The sequence below is a fragment of the Myxine glutinosa genome, chromosome 7 (genome assembly GCF_964187855.1).
Source record: "Myxine glutinosa chromosome 7, kmMyxGlut1.1, whole genome shotgun sequence".
NCBI lineage: Eukaryota > Metazoa > Chordata > Myxini > Myxiniformes > Myxinidae > Myxine > Myxine glutinosa.
Genome location: NC_136267.1, coordinates 34,643,668 through 34,669,991, shown reverse-complemented (window position 1 = coordinate 34,669,991; position 26,324 = coordinate 34,643,668). Strand labels below are relative to the sequence as shown.

Below are 26,324 nucleotides of genomic sequence, written 5' to 3'. Positions count from 1 at the left end.
ACCCGGCCGACGGGCGAAAGTAATATCTAGGGCGCACCGCATACGAGGGAAACCGAAAGTTGAGCTCGGCCTGTTGATCCAGTGCGGGTGAGCCCACCGAGTCAAGGGGCGAGCACGCCGAGTCGAGATGGCGAGCATGCTTGGCAGCGATAGACTGCACGACCTGAAGTAGCGTCTCGTTTGTTTTGCTGTCGGGTCAAAGGAGCGAATACATATCACGCCCTGAAGTAGCGTCTCGTTTTCGGGTCAGAGGATCGAATACATATCACGCCCTGAAGTAGCGTCTCGTTTGAGGTGCATTGAGCATGAAGGATGAAGAGGAGGCCATTTGGTCCGTCAAGCCGGCTCTACACCAACACCACATTAATTCAATCCAACAGTTTATCAAATTAAATTAAGTGGGTGAAACGCGGGGTGTGGAAAAGGAATGAAAGCAGTCGGTGTACAATGGTCACAGGTGTTTAACGAATACGCCGTTTGAAGATCGGGAACAACAAATCAGGTAAAACAAAGGACGAAGAAGAACGATCATCTTATAGAATACACATGGTATACGATCAACCATCATAAGCATAAGCCCGAGTGTCGTGAAAGGCTATGAAGGTCCCGCTCGACGTCCTTATAAACTCATCCGTGCTGCGACGAGTCCTCGCATGGTGCCAAGCGAGCCTCCATTGAGGCGATTCCGGGCAGCGGAGTTCGCCGGCCTCGTGGAGTAGCCACATGTAGGTGGGATTTCGACGGCCGCGATCAGAATCGCCGGCCTCACAGAGTAGGGCCTGCGAGAGGAATCGCATGCGAAGGGGTCCATCCAGCGAAGATGCGGCGCGCGCAACTGGCGCGTCGTGCATAGTAGGGATTCCATCCAGCGACGGTGCGGCGCGTGAATCGCGCGTAAGAGGGGTTCCGACGAGCAGCAATAGGAATCGCCGGCGTCGCAGAGAGGGCCCGCGATGGGTGCAGCGCGTACGATTCGTGCGTAGGAGGTGATTCCGGCGAGCAGCGATAGGAATCGCCGGCCTCGCCGAGTAGGGCCCGCGAAGGGAGCAACGTGCGGCTTCGCGGCGAGGAGGTGATCGGAATCAGAATGGAATCGTGGGCCTCCCAGAGTATTAGCACGCGATGGGTGCAGTGCACGCCGATTCGCGTGGAGGAGGTGATTCCACCGAATAGCGAGTGGTCGGAGTGAGCCGATCGTGAGAGGCACGGCGTGATTCCGACGACGAGCAGAGCGCGATTTGCGTGGAGGAGATGGTTCCCCCGAGAAGCGAGTGGTCGGAGTGAGCCGGTCGTGAGAGGCACGGCGTGCTTCCGACGAGCAGTGCGCGATTCGCGCGGAGGAGATGGTTCCACCGAGTAGCGAGTGGTCGGAGTGTGCCGGCCGTGTGGAGGCATGGCCGACATGGGAGTCGTGATCTCTCGTGTGGGAATCTCATCTCGGGCCGAGGCACGCAAATCTAGGATGATTCTTTCGGACGGAGCCGTTAGCATTTCGAGCAACCGAGGCTAGATTCGTACCTTCGGCTCCAAGCGGGTCCGTTGTTCCAACGGGGTAGCGGCCCAGGACATTTCCCAGTGGCCTCCTTCAGCAGGCGCCTTGCCGGAGTCCGTCATGCCTGCTCCGGCGTTCGGGCCTCAGGAGAGCAGTTAGCGTTTTGACGACGCGGTCCCGCAAAGGCTTGCGAGGTCCCCATCGCATCCGGCCCATTTCAGGCAGACCGGTGGCGAGAGTAGTCGGAGCTCCGTCGCTGGAGCTAGCTCGACGGGCCCTCCGCTGGGCATTCTTCTCCGAGGCGAGCATTGCAGGAGCGTGGGCATTATCTTGATTCCGAGCGATGTCAGGAGAGGAATTTCGATTAAGTGTTGTAAAATCCAGATACAACATCGACCCATAAGGTAGGTTTAATCGAAATTCGTTCTCAGCAGCATCTAGAGAGAAACCAATAAACATTGTATTAATATTACAGGTGAATACAGGTGCGTACAGGTGGTATGACTATAAAAGAGCTTATGATATATATAGCAGAATCGTTACCTTTCTATGGAAGCCCAGAGGAGCTATAGAGTTACATTGCGGTGATGGATCTACATCTCCTGTCTGCGCTGATATATATAGGAACCGCGAAAGGGTCGCGTAGCGGCCATGAGGAGAATAACATCAGTGTCGTAACTTGGATGACGATTTCATCACAGTGAGTACGTCTATAAAGTATGTATTATTATGATGTGAGTACGTCGATAAAGTATGTATTATTATGATGTGAGTACGTCGATAAAGTATGTATTATTATGATGTGGATACGTCGATAAAGTATGTATTAGTATGATGTGGGTACGTTGATAAAGTATGTACAATTATAATGTGAGCACATCTATAAAGTATGTATTATTATGATGTGAGTACATCTATAAAGTATGTATTATTATGATGTGAGTACGTCGATAAGGTATGTATTATTATGATGTGAGTACGTCGATAAAGTATGTATTATTATGATGCGAGTACGTCGATAAAGTATGTATTATTATGTTGCGAGTACGTCGATAAAGTATGTATTATTATGATGCGAGTACGTCGATAAAGTATGTATTATTATGATGCGCGTACGTCGATAAAGTATGTATAATTATGATGTGAGTACGTCGATAAAGTATGTATTATTATGATGCGAGTATGTCGATAAAGTATGCACAATTATAATGTGAGTACGTCGATAAAGTATGTACAATTAGAATGTGAGTTCGTCGATAAAGTATGTACAATTATAATGTGAGTACGTCGATAAAGTATGTATTATTATGATGCGAGTACGTCGATAAAGTATGTGCAATTATGATGTGAGTACGTCGATAAAGTATGTACAATTATAATGTGAGTACGTCGATAAAGTATGTGCAATTAGAATGTGAGTACGTCGATAAAGTATGTACAATTAGAATGTGAGTACATCGATAAAGTATGTACAATTAGAATGTGAGTAAAGCTATAGTATGTATGGTTCAATTTGAATGTGACTACATCTATAAAACCACACAAAACAAGTCCGAGCAAGGGTATGCAAATCTTTGATTTCTTGTTTTCTTGTTTCAGTATGTCCTCCTTTCCTTCCTTCCTCTTCTCCTTTACTGCTCATTCATTTCCTTGGTGTTTGTCCACTCTCAGCTCCATCTTGCTCTTCCATGAGTTTCTGAACATGTAAAAAGGCTGTAGCTCTGTTCGTTTCGTGTAAAAAAAGAAAAAGAGAGGGTGTGTGTGTGTGTGTGTGTGTGTGTATGTGTGTGTGTGTGTGTGTGTGTGTGTGTGTGTGTGTGTTTTGTTATCTCCATATGCGGGTTTTAGAAGGTGGAACGGAGTCCTCCCATGTCTCGAAGTATCCACCTCCATTTCAATGAGGGATCGTGATTCATGGACCAGTTTGCGAAGTTTCCTTATTCTCAAAGTTTTGTTCCGAGGGCTCTTTTGAGATTGTCGCCGAGCCCCAGACATCTTCCAACTGCAGTTCATCTGTATAAATATTCCTAGTGATGGTTTTTAAGAATACTGTCAGGTTCTTTTTTATCATGCCCATTGCTCCAATAATCACTGGTACAATTTTGGTGTTCTTCATCTTCCAGGATGTTTTCACTTCATTTTTGAGGTCTTGTTGCTTGGTCATTTCCTGGATTTCTGCATTGTTTAGGCCAAAATTGCTGGGGACTGACACCTCCCTCAGCAATGCCTTCTTTTCTTTATTGTACCTCAATACTATATCTGGTCGCAATGCTTTGTTTTCTGTGTTCTCTCTTGATGGGATCATTAGGTCATACGTGGGCATGACTTCCTTGTTTTCAGTGATTGCTTTTGGTTCATGTTTCCACGAGTCTCCTGGAAAAGGGATATTGAGACTTTTGCAGATGTGCCAGTGGATTACTCGACATACTTTGTTGTGCCTTTGGGTGTACACCTGCTCTGAGATGAGTTTTTTTAAACCTATTTTCTTAAAGCCATTGCTGTGGTGTCCTTGGTCTTGGGCATTTATAATGATTTGTTCTCCATCCCAGTTGAGATGACCTTTTCTTAGCCATTCCAAAAAGCCTTGTTGTCGACTCCCAATCTGTCCAACTCTTGTTTTTTTTAATATCTTCCTGCTCTTTTGTTGTTTTCCCAGTGTATATGTTTTGATATTTCATTTTATATTTTTCTTTATTCTTTTTTGCAATTGTTGGGGGTGTACTCGTTGTTGTTTAGGTTTCTTGTGTGACATCTTCCATTCACACCTCTCTTTGGATTTTTTTTTTGCTAAGTCGTTTAGAGATACATTCTCTGGTTTGTTGTCTTCATGTTTGGTTTCAAATTGGATTCGGTAGTCTGTTGCACTTTTTACATATTCGACCAATCCTGCAGTTGTCATCCTGTGCACTTCGTTGAGCTTCATCAGGCCGCTACCTCCTTCTCATTTCGGCAGGTACATTCTCGGGATGTAGTGATTGTTGTGCAGCATTTTGTGGATGGTTAAGTGTTTCCTTTTTTTGATATCCAATTTATTATTTTTGATTTTGGCCAGATTATTATTCCACAGATGTACTGGAACACTAATATTGCGAGTTGGATTTAGGCTTTCATTTTGCTCCTTGGAGATGGGTACGTTCCAGGATCAGCCTCGTTCTACACATGTATTATTTGGGAATTGTTTTGTGACGTATGTGGTGGCTCTCTTTTACTCCAAGATATTTGCATGATGCTTCGTCTTCTCACTGTTGTATCGTTGTGTCTAAGTACATTTTTATGTTGTCCGCTTTTTGTTGGTCTTCCCAATTGGCACACTTATCTAGGCCAAATTCCATTTGGATGTCATCAGAGTACTGTTTCACTAACTTCCGTTGTTCTGCCAATTTTTCGTCGTTCAGTGCAAGTTGTTTAAAATAATTTATGTGCAGTAGATTGTCACCTTTCTGAGTTATTCGGATGTTTCTTAGATGTTACGGTGTATGCATGTCCATGCTCATTGATGAGGCTATATTGTGGATCAAGAGCCAGCAAAACAGGAGGGGAGAAAGGCTGTCTCCTTGGAAGATCCCATGTCATATCTTCACTCCTGGTATTTCGATCTTTCATTCCAAGTGTTGCAGGATTCGTGTGGTATTCCATAGATCCCTTGCTTTCTCAATCAGCTTGATCAATTGGGGCTTGGTCTTGTACATTTGCATGCACTTTATCATCCATGAATGTGGGATGCTCTCAAAAGCTCTTTTTTATAGTCTATCCATGCCATGGACAGTTTATTTCTTCTCATATTTCATTTTCAGAGTATGGCCTTCTTTAGTAGTAGGTGGTCTATTGTTCCATAACTGCGCCTCTTACATCCCTTCTGTTCTGTATCTTGGCCTCCTTGTTGTGTTTGGTGGTGGTACATCGTATCTGTGAGTATTTCCTTTGAAAGTTTGGATGTTGTTGGTAGGCAAGTTATTGGCTGATACTTGTGAGGTAGTTGGGTTTCTTCAGATGTTGGGATGAGTGTTACCTTCTGTGAGCCATTCTTCTTATATTTTCTGCATCAATTATTGCTGGGGGGGGGGGGGGCATTTCCTTGAGATGTTGCTTCTTCTCTTCCAGGCTTTGGATCCATTCCACCTTCTTATTGTGTTATTGTCGATCTTTGTAAATTCCTTTCCAGAATTGTTCCAGTTCATCTTTTTCAGGATGGGATGACACATTCTGCTTTCGTTTCCCTCGTTCATGGTAGAATATTTTCGGGTTGTTTTCAAACATCTGGCCTTGTTTTCTCGAAGACCCTTTATGACCATAACATCCTTTCAGACCCCAAGACTCCAAGGACCCTTAAGACACATAGAACCCTTTACAACCTGAAGACCCTTATGGACCCTAAGACGCAGCAGACCCAATAGACCCCGTTCGGCCTTCTGTCTGAGGGCCTTCTGTAATACCAATTCAGGGTCACTCGTCATAATCAAAAGGCCCCTTCTCCCCCATTGGTAAACCACCTTCAGTACCAAGCTAAGAGGGTGCAATATAAAACAAATTTAATAAATTTCTCCTTTTTTCAGGTTGTTTAGTGACATCGGGAAAAGTCCCTCGTGGAATATAAAAAGTCCCATTTTGCAAAAAGAAAAAACACACATGGCAAAGAGAAAACAGTGTCCATGACAATAATTTAATCCCATTATAATAAAATGGGATATTTTTGTGATTTTATAATTGCCAAACCTCAGGACATTCTCAAGATATCAAATTGAAACCGACAGCTTATTTGTACATATGTGTAGTATATTTGTCCAAATTCTGGTCTGAATTAGTTCAACATCAAGGCCAATGCTGTCCAAAACATGTAAAACGCCTTTTTTGCGGCAATTAGAAAATGTGTTGATCAAATTTGTTGTGCACACCATTCCATCACTTGATTCACTTGATACATCATCACAAAACACTTGATAGGTCAAATTTTTCAAATCACCAAATTGCTGTTTCGATGGTAACCATTGTTTATTGGATTTCGCAGGTATCGTGCTATGCACGACATCTTTCTTGTTTGTCTGTCTGTGAGCAGGATATCTCAAGGTTTTGGACGGATACCATGTGACGGACGGGTACTGTATACCATGTTTGGACACATCTTTCAATGGTGAAGAATCACTTATAAATTATAGTATCTGGATACGGATCTTCACCAACATCTAAACAATCGGTACTTGTCACAAATCCAAACTGTCCACAAATTTTCATCCGAACCCATCCATAACTTTTCAGAAATCCTGCTCACTGCCAAACAGGGGTGAAAACATAACCTCTGTCCACCTTAGTGGGTTGAGGTAACAAACAGGTGTGAAAACATTACCTCATTGGCGGAGGTAATTAGTTTTTGTTGAAGGTTGATCCAAACTTTCATGTTTGTATAACTCAGCCGTATGGGGTTAATGTGCAGAGAGATACACAGGAAAGTGTTCAAGATATGACATTTCTTGATGAGATGTCACATAGTATGAAAAACAGGTCGTATTTTTTTTTTGTATGCAGAATCGAGGCTCATGTAAGAGCTAAAACGTATGTATGTGAGAATAAACAACAGAGATGCAAGATGTTTTCAGACCAATTGTCTTAATCCCTTTTGCATGCAGTATAGTGGAGGTGTTAAGAATTACACAATACCTGGAGGAGTTGAAGTCACCTTCGGATGCAAGAAAGGTACCGGGGGACCAAACCTCATCCACACCTGCACAGATGGTGTTATCTACCTCCCTTCTTGTGATAAAGGTGAATGTCTCCTTTCATCCTTTCACTCCTTGGAGTTGTGAGCATACCTTCAAAATATTCCTGTTGTATGACAATGAGGTGTAACATTTTTGGTAAATAACATTCTTTTAATTTCAGCATAATTTGTTGGAAAATAGTCTTCACAGGTTTCTATTTTCAGAGCAAATTATTCTGCTGTAGTTGGGCCTTTGTAAAATAACAATTGTTTTTACCCTTGCCAGAGGAGAGGGTATTGCATTTGAGTCTGTTTGTTTGTCTGTCTGTTTGTTTGGCTGTCTGTTTCTTTGTCCGCACATAATAAATATGATTTTCTCAACCGTTGATCCGATTGACATGAGATTTTCACCATGGGTGCATCTCCTCCTGTATAATTTTTATTGTTAATTATGATGTCATAAGTCACGTGATACTGGCACCATGTTGGAAAAACCGAAAAATTTTGGGCCTCTTCATCTCCCAAAGCGCTGCATAGAAAACATTGAGACGTGGCTCATTGTAAAGAACTCTCCATGGGAAATAACACATGTTAATGATGTTGTCATAGGTTCCTCCATTATGACATCATAATTTGACAAGTACAAAACCTCATTTGATCAAGATGAATTTTTTTTTCTCTGCAACCGTTGGTCCGATTGACAGGAAATTTTCACCACAGGTGCAGCTCCTTCTGTAGAATTTTTTTTTTCGTACAAGATCGAGGCTCGTGAAAGAGCTTACATCAATCACAAAAAAAGACAAACGAACACACAAAACATACAATAAGGGGTCATATAAAAACATATATAAAACATAATTTAATGATAATAATGACGTCACAGGTCGCGTGGTACTGGTGCCATCTTGGAAAAACCGAAAAACTTTGCACCTCTCTCACTAAAGCGCTGCATAGAAAACATTAAGACATGGCTCATTGTAAAGAACTCTCCATGTGGAATAACATGTTAATGATGATGTCATAGGTTCCCCCATTATGATGTCATAATTCGACAAGTACAAAACCTCATCCGATCAAGATGAAATTTCTTGAGCGTCATCGATGGATAAATTGGTGGAGAGAAAAAAATGACGTCATTGGTCACGTGATTCGGCCGCCATATTTGTTTCAACACAAAAACCTTAAAACCACTACAAACACGTCCTGGCGATCTCTGATTGCTCTTTCTTGTTTTTATTTTAATTTTATTTTTTTTGACCTACTGAAACTCTGTGTAAATTACAACATGATGTTCAACGTTCTTTTTGTTTCCTCATTGTTTTCACCAAACTATTTTGTATGTCGAGAATGTCAGTGATTAATTGATGCATTTGACTGTTTTTCTGTCTCCATCTGCAATGCGGACTGATGATGCGGGGGAGGGGGGGGGGGGGGGGGAGATTGTGGAGGCAAAAAAATGTAGAAACTTCACCTGGTTAACATGATTGGTGAGAGTAAGCAGTAAAAAATATATTACAGGAAAGGAAAACAATTAAAATACTCTATTCCAACACAAGTAGTTTAATGCGCACACGTGATCGGCATGAATTTTGAGCAAACATACGGTGAAACGAAAGACTTATCTTCCGATTCATGTTCTGATTCGTGTTCCAAATATAACATTCAATTTAAATTAGCTGTTCCTCGATCATAAATTGATCGGACGGATGCACATGAACCAATTGCTTAACCCCGCTTTTTGCTTTGCATGCCTGGGGTAATTACCCCCTCATGAGACATACGCCTTAGATAAGCATGCACGGAAGTCTTGGGCATACACTCGGATGCTTAACTAACACTTAATACACTGGGCTAAGCTATGGACAGACCAGGTGAAAAAAAACCATCAGAATGAGATAATGAATAACTAACTCATGAATCACTGCCACACGAGACATCGACACAAGATAGGCACGTATGTAAGTCTTGGACAACTACTAAAAGGCGAAACTAACACATAACACACCAGGCTAAGCTATGGCTAGACATTTGGAGAATAAGTATCAGAATGAGATAATTCAAGAGAATCTTCACAATCACTTCTTTTTTTTGCTGTTCGGTCAATATTCTGAGCTTGATGCGAAGTGATATGTACATTGTTATCACTGATGCAAAAAAGCTTGAAAGAACAATCAGAGATTGCAGACCTTCACCAGGACGTGTTTTCAGTTGTTTTAAGGCTTTTGCGTTAAAACAAATATGACGGCCGAACCACGTGACAGATGACGTCATCATTTTTCTTTCTCCACCAATTTATCCCGAGATGATGCTCAAGAAATTTCATCTTGATTGGATGAAATTTTGTACTTGTCAAATTATGACGTTGTAATAGAGGCACCTATGACATCATTAACATATGTTATTCCATATGGAGAGTTCTTTACAATGAGCCATGTCTCAATTTTTTCTATGCAGCGCTTTCGGATATATGGAGGTGCAATGTTTTAGGTTTTTCCAAGATGGCGGCCGAACCACGTGACCCATGACGTCATAATTATCATAAAAAGTTTTTACAGGTGGAGTTGCACTGATGGTGAAAATTTCCTGTCAATCGGACTAACGGTTGCAGAGCAAATCATATTTATTCTGTGCGGGCAAACAAACAAACAGACAAACAAACAGACAGACAAATGAAAAATCACTCATAGAGCGACACTTGGCAAACAGAACAAAGTAGAATGTCACTCAGTTGAGCATCCGTTTTTGACCTCAAAAATAATTAGTGGTTGAATTCAGTGACCTGATAAGGAAATCGTCTTCAAAGTTTAAGTGAATCTGATTAAAATTGACAATTTTAGAAATTTGGCCTATGTTGACCAATTGGCCTATGTTGACCTCAAAAATAGTTGGTGGTTGGTTTCAGTTTGCTGATATGTAAATACCATTCAAATTTCAAGTGAATCGGATAAAAATTGCGGATTTTAGAAATTTGAAATTGTTGTTGCCCTTTGGCCTATGCTGATCTCAAAAATAGTTGGTGGTTGAATTCAGTTAGCTGATATGTAAATGCCATTCAAATTTCAAGTCAATCGGATGAAAATTGAGGATTTTAGAAATTCGAAAAAAGTGGTTGACCTTTGGCCTATGTTGACCTTTGGCCTATGTTCACCTTTGGCCTATGTTGACCTTTGACCTATGTTGACCTTTGGCCTATGTTTACCTTTTGGCCTATTTTGATCTCAAAAATATATAGGATTTTGTCTGACCACGAACTCTACCATTTGGTTAAGTTTCGTGAAGATCGGTTTAAAATTGTGACCTGTAGGCAAGTATAAGTAGGCGGACAGACAAACACAAACACACAAACCGGAGTGATCAACATACTTGTCAAAAAAAAAAATATATATATATATTTTTGCCAAGTAACAAACAAACAGACAAAAAACAAACAAACAAACAAACGGACTCAAATGCAATACACCCTCCTCAGGCGAGGGTAAAAAATGTAGTGGGATTAACATGTACATGAGTTACTCAAATAAATAAATCTTTCAAATCCTGAAAACATATTTCATAATCCTCATCACAAATCAAGGTTATATTTGTGTTTCCTTTAAAAAACAAGACCAAAAGTCAAACAGCGGCGTAGCCGGGCTTGTAAAATGTTATAAACCACAAACACACATGTTTAGCTTTTCAAGCAGGCGTTAATGCTGTTTATAGCATTAAAGAAAGAGGTTTGGAGGAATCCCGACATCCATGAGGTAAGTTTTACTTATAGCACTGAGCGAAGATCGACTGTAATCTATATACCCCACAAGGGTGGGAAGTGTGCTCATTTACCAAGCAGCTAGCCAGCGCTTGCCAAGCCAGCCGTTCGCTAAGGGTTTTGAATGAAGTGCTTGCTCGAATGCTCAAACCACTTGGTGATCTCTTCACAAGAAACTTGGTAAATGAACACACACCCAATGTTCTTGAGATCCGACCAGAGATCGACTGTACTCTAATTAAAATGTTGGTCGGTGGAGTAAGCCGTCGTAATGACATCATAGACGTAATGACGTCCCGGACACAAAACGGATATATTTTAACTTCCAGTTCGTTTGGAGTCACTACGAAGGGATTAGTGTTACGATTAGATTTACTTTAATATTAACGTTACGTTATAATTATTTCGAAAATGATAAATACCGTTAAAAAACTGAGGCTAATGCCTTACTTCCTCGGTTATTAATCATAAATGCCAAACACCGCTCATCATTGATCATGAACCATACACCGCTTCAATCCATCAACTTTCCATTCACAACATTGGGATTAAATAAAGTGTGATGGTTATATTTACGATGTAATAATTATCATTATTATTACAAAAACGATACTACTGAAACGATACACTACTGTATTAAGAAACCTGGGCTTAATTTGTCTCAAGATAAGTCATAACGCCTCAGGCCTATACATACCGTTTTGTTGCTAGAGCCGTAACGTCTATGCTTTCGATATTTGATGATCATTTTAACAATCGGTTTGTTTGTGTTTCACACTGAATGAAAAGCGTAACGGTAGAGAATGGCGATTGTGATATATGACAGGTTCGACAATATGTTCGGCATGAACAGCATATAAATCAAAATGGCGGATTGTGGAGAGTCAGCCGCATACGCTGTAATGACATCAGACGTAATCACAGCACCCTGTCATGTGACCATATCCTGAGCTCTGATTGCTATACGTTCGATGGGACATACAGTCACGTGAAAAAGTAAGTACACCCCATGTAAAGTTTTGACTTTTTCAACATATTTCAACATACAGCTATTTGATCTTCATTTCAACAATATTGATAGATAACGGTGATATAATATAACAAATATCATGAAACATTTACATTTTGTAGTCCACTGTATAATTTAAATAAACATAAATGCAAATTTCGCATGTGGAAAAAGTAAGTACACCCCTACATTTATCACTACTTCAAATACCTAAAATTAAAATCAGGTGCACCAGCTCAGGTGCAAATGATTAGAAGATCGGTAGAGAGGATCTTGGAGGAACCTGTCTTATTTAAACCTCAGACATTTAGTTTGGTTTGCTCTTTGTTGTTGAAGTGTGCGGCGTCACCATGCCAAGGTCAAAAGAGCTCTCTGAGGCCTTCAGAAAGAAGGTTATGGATGCCTACGAGTCTGGGAAGGGATTCAAAAAGATCTCCAAACAACTTGAAATCAATCATTCGACTGTCCGGAAGATCATCTACAAGTGGACAAGATTCCAAACAACTGCCAACTTGTTCAGGCCAGGCCGCCCCAGCAAGTTCAGCCCGAGAGCAGACCGCAAGATGCTGAAAGAAGTCTCTAAGAACCCCAGAATGTCATCACGGGACCTCCAGGTAGTTCTTGCCACTGTTGATGTCAAAGTGCACGAGTCTACCATTAGAAAGAGGCTGCACAAATTTGATCTACTTGGGAGGTGTGCCAGGAGGAAATCTTTGCTGTCCAGAAAGAACATCAGGGCAAGACTAAAGTTTTCCAATGAACACCGAGGCAAAGACCAGCACTTCTGGAACAATGTGCTCTGGACAGATGAGTCAAAGGTAGAGCTCTTTGGCCACAGTACCAGAAGACATGTTTGGCGAAAACCAAAGACAGCATTTGACCACAATAACCTGTTACCAACTGTAAAGCATGGTGGTGGAAATATTATGGTTTGGGGCAGCTCTGCTGCATCAGGGCCTGGGAAGCTCACCATCATAGAATCCACTATGAATTCTTCATTGTACCAGAGGGTGCTTGAGGATAATGTGAGGCCATCTGTCGGGGAAGTTGAAGCTCAACCGAAGGTGGACCTTGCAACATGACAATGACCCTAAACATACCAGTAAATCCACCAAGGAATGGCTGAAAAGAAATAAATGGAGAGTTCTGGAATGGCCAAGTCAAAGCCCGGATCTAAATCCCATCGAGATGTTGTGGGGAGATTTGAAACGAGCTGTGCATGCAAGAAACCCCTCAAACATCGCACAGCTGAAAGAATTCTGCATGGAGGAGTGGGCAAAAATTTCTCCCAGTAAATGTCAGAGACTGGTAGACAGTTATAAGAAACGCCTACTTGAGGTTGTTTCTGCCAAAGGGTGCAATACCACCTATTAGAGCCAAGGGTGTACTTACTTTTTCCACATGCGAAATTTGCATTTATGTATATTTAAATTATACAATGGACTACAAAATGTAAATGTTTCATGATATTTGTTGTATTATATCACCTTTATCTATCAATATTGTTGAAATGAAGATCAAATAGCTGAATGTTGAAATATGTTGAAAAAGTCAAAACTTTACATGGGGTGTACTTACTTTTTCACATGACTGTACATACATACATACGGACAGACAAACACTGTTCGAAACGGCTTCGCCCAGTGGGCTACTCCATAAAAACAGGACATCTTTTGGGAGCAAGGTGATATGGTATATATTGGATCCTTACAATGGTTGCTTCCTTCGGATATTTTCCTGTGTTATTTGAAAAAAAGAAAAGAAAGCACAAAACTTGCACTTTGTTTTTTTTCATGTCTCTTATTCTCAGATTGCAACTTGTGGAAGACAGAGGAAGGTGGAATACATTTGGAGATGGAAAAAGCATGGAACCAAAATGTAATTCTGCATGTGCGATGTCCTCCTAACCGTCTCACTTACTCCGATCCCATCAGGTCAGTTTCGTTCTTCTGTTGTCAAACGTGAGCAGTGTTTGTTTATTCACTGAAAAATTGCAGGCATTCCTTTTCATTGGCTTTATAACAATTCTCTTAAAGCACGAAGACTCACTTGATGTACGACTTATTTTTTGCATGCATGAGCAAAATGCTATATCAGAATGGAATGGAAAGAATGGAATGGAACACAGAGGAGGACATTGCTCCATCAAACTTGAAATGAGGCCATGTTTGTTGTCAAAAAGTTCAGATTGACCAAAGAAAGACCTTGCACAGCGGAGGATACCCAGTCATTGGTTGGCTTTGGAAGCCATCTTGGAAATACGGTCTGCCCAAGAAAGATCATAGCTGATGATGATGCTGATGAGATCCAAAAGTTTGAGATATTTAATCTCTTCAAGTGGTTTGTGTATGAATAAGATGGAAGCACTTGCCAGATGGTGTTTTCGAAGAGACAGGGAAAGCAAACCTATGTGGAAGGATTCTCAGGAAGTATTAATATAAGGAGAGGTGGAAATGGAGGACCAGTCTTTACATGCAGTCCCTGTCAGTCAGCCAGACAGATCAGATAAGGTCTGGTTTACAGGTCAGGTCGGGTCTGGTTTACAAGTCAGGTCGGGTCTGGTTTACAGGTCAGGTCGGGTCTGGTTTACAGGTCAGGTCGGTCTCTTGACTGCCACTGGTAACATGTAACCCAAGTGCTACCTGCCGCATGGTCGGGTAGTCCGCGACTAAACTGACTACCCTCAGTAAAGGTAGTCCACTGAGTGTGTGAAGGAAGCAGAGAGGAGATGGGGAGTGAAGGAAGCAAAGAGGTCAAGGGGCATGGGGTGGAGGAACACGGAATTGTGGAAGGGCATATCTGGATGGGGGGTGGGGGGGAGGGGTGTCGGGGGACCCGGGTGTAAAAATGACGTGGGGAACGGCACTGATGTGAGGTAGCTTGATGGAGAAGACATTGATGGAGGATGAGGCACGAGTTTACAAGTGATGCAGCGATGGAGAAACAAGAATGACCGCACTGTGGTTACACCTGTGACAGAAAATAGACTTTTTTTGCTTCGTCTGTCCTCTGGACTCCCTCATCCTTGCTGTTGAAGTTATTACACATTTTATTTCTGAGAGTCTTCACGGTCTGGTTCTATAGCAATTAGAAATCTTACGGACAGCTGGGTCTGGTTTCAGGCATCTACAGCACCCACTCCAAACAGGAGCAGCAGGAAGGGTCATGTCATCTCCCCTTTGGGATCTATATATTACAGTAGATCGAGGCTTGTGTCTCAAGACCATCATGGGTGAGTTCAGTCACTTTAGTTAGGAGTTTCTGGTATGGATATCTGTTACCTCAGTTTTGTCATGTGTGTGTGTCTCTCTCTGCCATCTCTTCTGCCCTCCCTCTCCTGGTCTCTCTCTCTCCCCCCCCCCCCCCATTCATTGTGGTAATAACCCTTTTTTCATAAGAAGCTGTCCGTAGTCATTCGAGGTACGAGATTTGCCATTAAGTGCGACTTTATTGGCTTAAAAAATCTGGTAAAGGACCGATTGGGAAATATACTTTTAAAGAGGCGCATACGTGCTTTATTAAACCTGAAGAATAATTAAACACTCGGCCCAATCAAAGCCAATGGAAATCTGACACAACAAAGCCAGACAGTGTATAATATCAGCAGAGGTCTACAAGCCGAATGTTAGGCCCATCAGGAAACAAGGTGGCGACCATATCATTTGGTCCCGGCACTATGGTGGGTGGAGTCAAGTGGCAGATGTGGGTGTGGTCCGGCGGCTGTCCGACCAATGGGAATGGATGCGCATTTCAAAAACCGACCCGCAACAAGAACAATAACAACAGCAACGTAAAGCTCTTGTCAACCTGCGGCATTTCGCAGGTAAAAAGAAAGGGGAGAATGGAAAGCAGAGTGAGAGAAACGTCTTTAGAAGTAAGTTTGTTCGAAGATTGAACATTAAATTGTCGTTTAAATGAAGCTGATGAGGTGAGGTGGAAGGAGGAAGAAAGAGTGCTGAAGAAAAAGGAAAATTCTGGACTGAGTGAATTAGGAATGACATGAAAATGAATGCAGATGATTAAATTTAGTTCGGATCATAATTAACCCTTCCCCGTGCAGGTTTTTAAACTTTTTTTTTTTACCGTTTGAGCTTTTGTCACAAAATCTTCAACAAATATTTATTATGAGAATATGGGGAAGACAAATTTATAATTTTGTCAAAAGGTCAAAGTTCATTGTCACCTTAAATAATCAATTTTCATCCGATTGACCTGAAATTTAAAGAATTTGCATATTGGGTCACTGAATTGTTTCAACAATCAAAAGCCAGAAGCTAATTGTTTTTTTACAGATCAAAAGGGTCAAAGGTCAAGGTTGCATAAAATCGTGAAATTTCATCCGATTGACATGAATTGAAGAATTTGCATAACGGGTCACTGTATTGGTTCACTAATCAAAAGCTAGAAGCTGATTGATTTTATTTCGATCAAAAGGTCAAGGCTGCATAAAATCCTCAATTTTCATCCGAATGACCAGAAATTTAAAGAATTTGCATATTGGATCACTGAATTGTTTCAACAATCAAAAGCTAGAAGCTATTATTTTTTTATTATTATTATAGATCAAAAGGGTCAAAAGTCAAGGTTGCATAAAATCGTGAAATTCTATCCGATTGACCTGAATTGAAGAATTTGCATAACGGGTCACTGTATTGGTTCACTAATCAAAAGCTAGAAACTGATTGGTTTTATTTAGATCAAAAGGTCAAGGCTGCATAAAATCCTCAATTTTCATCCGATTGACCAGAAATTTAAAGAATTTGCATAATGGGTCACTGAATTGTTTCAACAATCAAAAGCTAGAAGCTAATTTTTTTTTCCTAGATCAAAAGGGTCAAAGGTCAAGGTTGCATAAAATCGTGACATTTCATCCGATTGACCTGAATTGAAGAATTTGCATAACGGGTCACTGTATTGGTTCACTAATCAAAAGCTAGAAACTGGATTGGTTTTATTTCGATCAAAAGGGTCAAAGGTCAAGGTTGCATAAAATCGTGAAATTTCATCCGATTGAGCTGAATTGAAGAATTTGCATAACGGGTCACTGTATTGGTTCACTAATCAAAAGCTAGAACCTAATTGCTTTTTTATAGATCAAAAGGGTCAAAGGTCAAGGTTGCATAAAATCGTGAAATTTCATCCGATTGACCTGAATTGAAGAATTTGCATAACGGGTCACTGTATTGGTTCACTAATCAAAAGCTAGAAACTGGATTGGTTTTATTTCGATCAAAAGGGTCAAAGGTCAAGGTTGCATAAAATCGTGAAATTTCATCCGATTGAGCTGAATTGAAGAATTTGCATAACGGGTCACTGTATTGGTTCACTAATCAAAAGCTAGAACCTAATTGCTTTTTTATAGATCAAAAGGGTCAAAGGTCAAGGTTGCATAAAATCGTGAAATTTCATCCGATTGACCTGAATTGAAGAATTTGTATAATGGGTCACTGTATTGGTTCACTAATCAAAAGCTAGAACTGATTGGTTTTCCTTTTTTAGATCAAAAGGGTCAAAGGTCAAGGTTGCATAAAATCGTGAAATTTCATCCGATTGACCTGAATTGAAGAATTTGCATAAAGGGTCACTGTATTGGTTCACTAATCAAAAGCTAGAAACTGATTGGTTTTATTTAGATCAAAAGGTCAAGGCTGAATAAAATCCTCAATTTTCATCCGATTGACCAGAAATTTAAAGAATTTGCATATTGGGTCACTGAATTGTTTCACCAATCAAAAGCTAGAAGCTAATTCTTTTTTTTTATAGATCAAAAGGGTCAAAGGTCAAGGTTGCATAAAATCGTGAAATTTCATCCGATTGACCTGAATTGAAGAATTTGCATAACGGGTCACTGTATTGGTTCACTAATCAAAAGCTAGAAACTGATTGGTTTTATTTCGATCAAAAGGTCAAGGCTGCATAAAATCCTCAATTTTCATCCGATTGACCAGAAATTTAAAGAATTTGCATATTGGATCACTGAATCCTTTTGCTTTTGAAGTCAGCAGGTCAAGGTCACCTAAAATTGTCAATATTTTTGTATTTTTTAGCTGTTTTCGTCATGTTTAGCATACAGAAGAAGAAGAAGTCTGAATACAAAGCAGACGCAGACAGGATTTGCATTTTCAGATGCTTTTAAGTTTGAGTTTGTTTTGAGAAGGAGGAAGGAAAAAAAGGGAACGGTTTTGAGGCAGAGTAGAAAGGGGCCAGTTTAAAGGGGGCAAAATTTAGCAAGACATTGGTAATGAGCGAAGGCCTGTGGACACATGTGCTCAACAGAAAGCGAGATAGCCAAACAATATTGTAACGAATTTGAGAAGTGTAACGAATTTGAGAAGTGTAACGAATTTGAGAAGTGTAACGAATTTGAGAAAGTGTAACGAATGTGAGAATTATGGTTTTGTTGTGTGTAACTGACCCTCGTAATGTAAAGAAAGGTCGAAGCTCGTCCTCTTAGTTAATTCCATAAACCTACACACAGGACACCATATATCCTTTTAAATAGTTAGTCCCTTATTCTATGTAGGCTAAGGATGTGTTTCCCAATATAGTGTGGTCAGTTATGGCAAAATACCCAACGAATATTTACCTGCTGGACAAAAGCACCAAACTTGGCATGTGTCTTCTATATGTACCCAAGAATAATTTTTTATGAGGAGACAATCGCGACCTTGACCGTGAAGGTCAAGGTCAAGGTCAAAAGGTCAAATTTAGTCATTTTCAAAGAAACGTATTATTCATTAGCCACAAACCGGGTCTTTCAAAAAACGAAGGTCCTGACAAAATCTAATTAGTTATTGCTCATTTGTGAGCAGTTAAAGATGGCAATTTAATTGAAAAAACGTTACGTCACCGACGAAAAAGTCTACTTTTCTCGAAATGTTTCTCCAAAGCCATGAGTGGCTACAAGATGTTTCGTACATGACAATCGGTGTTCACCATGAGGTTTAACAGGCAATAAGGTGAAATTTGGCGAGTTTTACTGTACATACCACAAGACTGGATGCTTGAGGAATATTGCAATTATGCAATAGGACTCATTTTTGGCACGCACATTTGCAGAGACTGGTGCACTTCAAATTAGCATGGAAGCAGCGGCAGACTTTGCATGGCATAGCACAGGCACACTTGATGAACTCCCGACATGCCAAGGAGACCTCGGGCTGCGGCATCCACAGAGGCTGCCACCCGCCATCACACCTGACCCATCCGAATTCCGAGGGGCACGTTGTTGGTCTTGTTGGGGTTGTGCTCATTGTCCATATACCTGTCTGATATACGGCACGTCTGGTGTGGTGTAGCAACGCGTTCTGAAAAGAGGCAATGAAGATAAGAAAGTCAGAAAGTGAAATGAAATTGAGAATGCGCATGCGAAAAATTGAGGATTCATTACGCGTCTGTCTAGTCGCTGTCTTGATATTTTCAATCTCACCTGTGTTGGTGGCAGATTGTTCAGTGGTCTTGGTTTGGTCTTGAACATCATCATCCTGGCTTCATTGATGGAAGTTGTTCTGAGTTTGCTGTCGTACAATAAGACGACAAACCTTTCCAGGACGGCAAAGACCGGCGATTCCGTTGTCACATTCAGAAACGGTTCTCGTGCTATAGCCAGAAAAGCATCAGTCAATTCGGGTAGCATGTCCCATACGCGCCAGGCTTTCTTCTTACTCGACCAGTGAAACCCAGAAGTGGTGTCACATCCAGTAAAGGCATGGAAGGCTGTAAGCGCTTCGGCACGATCTCCGAGAGTAGCAGAGAGCGATCCTATGTCCACACAAGTGTAGTGGGCACCCATGCCAAATGCTGCCCAGAGCTGAAGGTCATCGTGTTGAGACCGCAGTTTACTGTACATGCCAAGAAGAATCACAACCACATCCGTATCCACCGAGCGTACTTGAATAAGGCTGTGTCCACTTTGCAAGGCGTCCAGGATGTGAACCACAATGCGTGTATCGGCCTCTTCATGATCACATCTGGCTAAATCGCTTTCAGCATCTTGCCCTGAAATGAACACAGAAATGCAAAATTAGAAACGAGAACGCTTTCACAAAATGTAGTTGGTAGGAAATCGTCATATAATGGTTTCTCATCAGAATTCCTAACCTGTCATAACAAGTCGTTTTCCAGGTGGAAGCGCCATCTTCGTAGCTTCAGCCGTGAGGTAGGCAAATAGTTCCTCTTTGTTTTCTGAAACTTTCAGGAATTCCTCCCACTTGGCGGGAATCTTAGTCTGGTTACCAACTTTGAGTCGGGAGCCTGTACCGCGCTTCTCGTGAGCTGCCTCCTTCAGACTGTCTTGAAGAAATCTATCCCAAACGACGTCAAGGCGGTTGGATGTACGGAGTTGTTGACATAGGTATGGGTTGAATATGTGCTGAGCGTAATCTTGGAATGTTGACGCCGATTTTCTGGGTAGCGAATGAATCATTACGGCTCCATCGATTATTTTGCAATCATAGACGCTCGGTGGTTCCTCACTGTCATTTTTCGGTAGTAGGCATTCGAGAAGCTGGGATTTCGTGGTAAAAAACATCTTACCCTGATCAGAAATCGAAGGAGGATAGGATTTGCTTTCATGCGAAAAAAATTCCGCCATGTCTCCTGATCGATTCTGGACTGACACGTACAACTGTCCAAACACAGATATATCATCTTTCAGTTCTGCCATCTTTATTTTTGTCTTGGAAGCCGCTTTCGGTGTAGGTTTGAAGAGCTGGATGTTATTCCTCTTGATGGTTTGATGAATAGATGTCGACTTTTCGGTGAGTACATCCTTGACGAAACACTGGAATTTCTCAGTTCCGATATTCTCTAGCATCCGTAGGCAGTCAATGGTGGTCTCCGAGGCACATGTTCGATTCAGACTGATCAGCTCAGAGAAATGGTCCGAAAACGGATTCCGCATATCTGCAATAGCTCGGTACAGAAGCCGAACTTGTCTATGAAAAGTTTTCTGACTGGCGAATCCAGAATCGTAATTCTCATCTGATAAGTCCGTAGTCAGTCCCAGATCCACTTCAAATTGCATTAATAAGCGTGACTGTTCCGGGGCACACAAGAGCCATTGTCTCAACATTGCCGGGTTCTGAAGGAGACCAATGGCACCGCCACATCCTTTCACGATTTTATTCATTTGTTCGTGCGCCTCGTCGATCGGGATTGTTGAAAATTTCTTCGAAGTCTTTGCAATCACCCATCCGCCATTCTGGAATTCCGTCGCTACTTCGTCCGGCAGCAGTTTCATATCCTTCAGATACACGGGCAACCACCGAGCGTAGTTTGTATGATTGAATGCGAAAGCGAATGGGATTAACTCCTCCAAAACTCTCAGAAAGAGTTGGAAGTTACGCTCCCTGTGCGCCTTCACCATGGTCAAAACGAGTACCTCATATCGTCGGACCAAATCCCAGAAATAGTAGGTCGGGTGCTGCCTGCACATGAGTTTTCGCCAGGATTCCAATGTAATCATGTCGTCGTCCGAAGCCCCGTCAGCGATAAAGGTGTCTTGTTCCAGCAGAGACAAGCAGATGACAGTAACCTGGTGTGCGTGTCTGTAAGTATAAAGATGAGGAAATTGATTATGTGTTCATAATAATAGAAAAAATCGTTAAGATGGAAAAAATCGTCAGTGTCGTCACTTTACAAACTACATACTCAGAGCAAACTCACCTGGTTCTCTTCAGATGAGAGACATTCAAGAATGACTCGGCAGTACCGGACCCCGTGATGTTTGCCTTCGTCAGAGCGTCTGTCCACCCAGAATGGTCAAAGAGATTTCCTGCGATATTCCAGAGAGACATTTCTATGTGTAGCCCTCCCAGCATGACGACGAAATGTTCCGCACCGTATTCCAGAGGCCATTTCCATTGTATTGACTTGGCAATGGCATAGAGTGGCTGATCGACTGTAAGAACCGTGACCTGTCCAGGGTTCAAGAAATTGATGGCCGTTTTAACGACGTCCATACCATGTTTGATCATCGACGGTGTTGCAGACTTTTCGTAGAACAGTGGAAGCATAGCTGATATCGTTGTACAATTTATGGAGTCTTGGAGAGCGGCGTGGAAGGCAGACCATGTTACCATATCTCCCTGAGAAATTTCGCATTCTCGCATTTTTTGGATGCAGTAATCTATCCACTTGCTGAGCTCCGGTGCGGTTTCGCCAACTGTTTCCGTTTCTGCGGGCGTCAAAGATGGCTGGGTAGCGGGAGGCATGTACTCACATTTTGTTACGTTTGTTGGCACTTCCAAGACATCATGATAGCTCTTGAGCATCAGCGGCTGGGTACCCTTTGGTGGAAATCCTATCGGTTCTCTAACTTCACCGGGATTGGTTTATGAAATCTTCTGGAACAATGAAATACCAGTGCCGTGGAATGAAGATGTAGCAGATGTGGAGGATAAATTGTGGTCAATATTGTCCAGAGCCGCGACAGTAAAAATCTGTTTTCTGAGCTGAACTGGGCACACGACACCGTCCTCAATGAATCGCTCACTCAAAGACACAGCCATTGCCGATTCTATTTCCAGGACACGAGAATAAGAAATGCTGAGCCCTAACTTGAAGAGGGCCTGAATGAGTATTTTGTCTCGAAACTGTGCGTGAATTCTCAGGCCAATATAGATCGGCAGCGGTGGAGGATACGTGTGCCTGTGGCCGTGATCTGTGTCAGTTCCCTTTTTTAGCATAAGAAGTATTGTTTGACACACGGTCAAATACGCTTGTGACTCCACTTTAGTTTGGTCCTTCAAGTCCGACCCATTCAAGATCATTGCGATCATTGACAGAAGAGACGTGGGTATGGCTTCCTTTTGGCATCCCGGATGAAAATTTCCAGAAAAGGTGAATTTCTTGTGTTCGAACAGGTCTCTGCGAATGATATTGGCAGCTTTCATGAGTGTACGTGCTTCTTCATCATAGTCCCGTGACGTCATATGGTCCTTCAGCAAGTACGATAGCGAATCTCTGTAAACTCTCAACAAATTGCGTCCTTCAGAAACTGTCGTTGCTTCCGGAAAGTATTCCAGTATTTCATTCTTTAGTCTGCTCCGGTTTGTCAGCTTGTCTATACCGAGGTCACTAAGGCGAGCTTGATACAAGTCATACAATTCACTGAGTTTGAACACAACTTGACCGTTCATAACAGAGTTTTCAACATACGTGAAAAGTTCAACACGAGCTCGCGACTGGGACATCATTTCCGACTCATCTGCCGATGTCTTTTGTTCGTTTCTTTTCAGCGACCGATTGCGATTCCGAAACTTCGTGAGGCAATCGAAATGATATTTTGCTTCGATTGAAATCAAATCAGAACCTCCAGTCAATCTAGCTAATAAATCGCCGTCCTGCAATTCTGTGGCCATTTGGCGAATTTTTTTATCAGCACCAAAAGTCATGCACTCGTGAAGATCAGTTCCAACTGTACCGTCCCTGCCACAGAACAAACATTGTCGCTTTGTGTCGTCCACAGACCTGTGACGTTTGCTACGATTTGTAGTTGTGGCGGCGTCGTCGAAGTCCAGGCTGGCCCGTTTCCGAATTCGTTCAAGCTTTTGATTGTTGAATTTTGAGTAGCACGATTTGTGCCACTTCGCGGTGTTTGAGATCAGCTTGCTAACGTCTTCCGGGATGAAGGGCACATTTACTGGCATAGCTTCAAGCTCTCGGAATATGCGAACGTTCTCCAGGAATTTAGTATACGCTTCTGACTTTTCATCCCTTCTGTTGAACGCATCCAGCGGACATCTCAGATTTTCCTGAGTTATTTTCTGACAAATCAGGCACTTATTCCAGTCGGTAGGCCGGCTGGTCTTGGCCTCCGCGAGTAACTGAAAGAGACCAAAAGATACAATTAATATCTCAATACAGAAATGTATCCAAAAAAAATTTGTTTAATAAAATACTTGTTTTGTTATAGTAAAAATTCTGGAGCATGCCCCCTAACCCCAGCAGCTCGAGGCACCCTGACCTACTCATCTAAAATATCTGCCACCCCTCATAATAAAAAGTTCCTATCCACCCATGAAAAGGTTTGAAGAATTAATAGAAATATGTAATTATGTAATTTAACTACTTCACTTGAAATAGCTAATTGCTATATAGAATATATCCATCAAAAAAGCAATTTCTGTCAGGTTTGCTGTCACAACAGGGGATGGTCTGTTTTACTAAATACACAGCAGGCTTGCCTAGGAGAAAGATGGGTGTTGTAAGCATTCAGTCTATTTTTCTCTGGGGATGGTATTTTTTTCAAAACCCCATTTGGAGAGTCGCGAGAGCAAAAATAATGGTAGGCTGACTTGCCTTACCCCTCCCTTTTTTAGATTCGGGCCCAAAATTTCTCGTGGTGGAAGGGAGGTTAACAGAGAATAACTCCACATAGAGCACATAAATGGCATATTATAAAGCTGAAATGGCTCATGTGCAGACCCTTTTCGCCAAATTACTTCCCTGCTACCCACACCCACTCGCTATGGGTGTAACAACATCGTTTCTTTTCGGAAATAACAGGAAAAAAATCCAACCAAAAAAACGTCTTGTTCGTCACATATTGCCCACAACAGATGTGTATTTAGGATTAAGACTCACAAATACTACGTAATACATCAGCTACATCAGCTAAACAGCTAGTTTTACTAAATCTGAACCTTCAAAATGTCTCAACTGCATCAATAAATACTCAAAACAATTCAAAATTATTCAAAATCGCACTTACCGCCGCCATTTTGCGAAGAAATGCTCTGCCCCCATCGGAAGATCAAGCACGAAAAGAGCGTTCCCGTCGGTTCCGCACTGCGGCGACGCCCATTTTCCCCTACCGTACATAGCGCCCTCTTGTGGGCGTATAGTAACTGATCTCGATTGTCTCCTCATTGAAATTGCTTGTAGGCATGATAGGGAACCCACACACAAAAAATGGTACTTTTGTCCAGCAGGTAAATATTGTTCCCTTATCTGACCACACTTATAGGTTGACTCTTCATTGCACCGAATTAAATAAGAGTAGGCCCCTCCGACGCCCCATGGCAGCTTCCAAGTGCCAGGTTTCCCAGGTTTGCTGCAATTGACTCTTTAGGCACTTTGCTGCATTTTCATCTGCCGTCCACTTTGCTGCATTTGACTCCATTACGCACGAGGTAACGACGAAGAAGAAAGGCGGGTCTCCACCTCGTCATAGAGGGGAGGAGTAAGTCGGCCCCGCTCATCCAACCCAGAACGAGGGGTTTGGCTTGAGAGGGCGGAGAGAGAACGCTTGGGGGAGGTTCGCAAAGGGTGAAGGGCGGGGCCTATATAACCCGCCGCGGGACGCTCCCCATGCAGATGAGCTGAGAGGAGAGATGAGTTCTGAGTCCAGGAGATGCGCTGGAGATGAGCAGGTGTGACCAAGCCGCCGTGAGACGTGCCGCGCTGCAGGAAAAACGGACCAAGGCAACGCAAGGAGCGCGCGAGGCCGCAGTACGGAGAAAGGAACTTCGCCCACGCAGTTTGGGACCAACGACCGCGGCTCGGCTTCTTGACGGCGGTGCCTTCTGTCCCGACCGTGCCCAGTACCCGCTGAACCTTCCTTGCTTCTCAAAGCCACCCATCTCCAAGCCATTCATTCCTGCCTGCATTTCCCCGTGTAAGTGTGATCGTCCGTCTGTCTTTAATGTTGTCCTGGGGTTTATTAATTAAGCTTGTATAGGTAAGCTAATGATTTCACTGTGTTTCCTGCTCCTTCCATTTTCTGTATATAACCTTGACTGCTCTCTTTGCTTTGGCTTGTGTAAATAATTAATAAATCCTGTTATTCCTCCGTACTTCTTCTTCTTCTTCATTCTTGTTCGGTCGCTTTAGAGGTTTCCATATTGAGTGTACGTGGCGCGATTCGGCCAACGTTCAGGATCGGGTTTAGTGAAGGATAATGACTCGAACTTCGGGTTGCTAAAAACCGCTCGGCAACTAACTAGACCATCCAAACCGGGGTTCGAGCGGTACTTGTCTCCCTAGTCTGCGGAGGGACGGATAAAGGTATTCGGGATAGACCCTGGGCCCATAACCCTGATCCGTTCCATCCCGCGGGATAGCGTTACAAGTACCAGGACCGGGGAGACGGCCAGCTTAACAGGACAAGGGGTAATCCCCGCTTGCTAATGGGAGAGCCGTCCCCCGTATCTGTAACAATATGTAAGGTCAGTAAAGTTTTTAATTTCATTTTTTGAAACAGAAGGGAAAAGGAGTAAATTAAAGCGAGGGTGGTGAATAATGGGACAGCAGTGATGGACACATGGTGAGTGGGTGTGGGAAACAGTTGGAAAAAAAATGGGAAGGCCAAAAACTATCCTGGATGAGATGCAGGATCAAAATACATAGACTGAGCACAAAAAAGACATGGGAGTTAGCA

The 26,324-nt window shown here is 42.3% G+C and overlaps 2 protein-coding genes and 1 long non-coding RNA gene across 13 annotated transcripts in view; 2 read left to right on the top strand and 1 right to left on the bottom strand.

Moving 5' to 3' along the window:
- Positions 1 to 26,324, bottom strand: part of LOC137410750 (uncharacterized) — a 660,974-nt gene that overhangs the window by 305,191 nt on the left and 329,459 nt on the right. The window lies entirely within an intron of this gene.
- LOC137431107 (complement factor H-like) overlaps positions 1 to 26,324 on the top strand; it is a 287,920-nt gene that overhangs the window by 249,391 nt on the left and 12,205 nt on the right. For all 11 annotated transcript variants that reach the window (XM_078781438.1, XM_078781448.1, XM_078781441.1 and 8 more), the window contains 2 exons: positions 7,114 to 7,249; positions 13,752 to 13,875. In XM_078781438.1, coding sequence (XP_078637564.1) covers positions 7,114 to 7,249; positions 13,752 to 13,875 — 260 coding nt within the window. The remainder of the gene's footprint in view (positions 1 to 7,113; positions 7,250 to 13,751; positions 13,876 to 26,324) is intronic.
- On the top strand, positions 14,733 to 25,740 carry LOC144892922 (uncharacterized). Its single transcript, XR_013624055.1, has 2 exons — positions 14,733 to 15,173; positions 25,262 to 25,740. It is a non-coding gene; the product is annotated as an uncharacterized LOC144892922 (long non-coding RNA).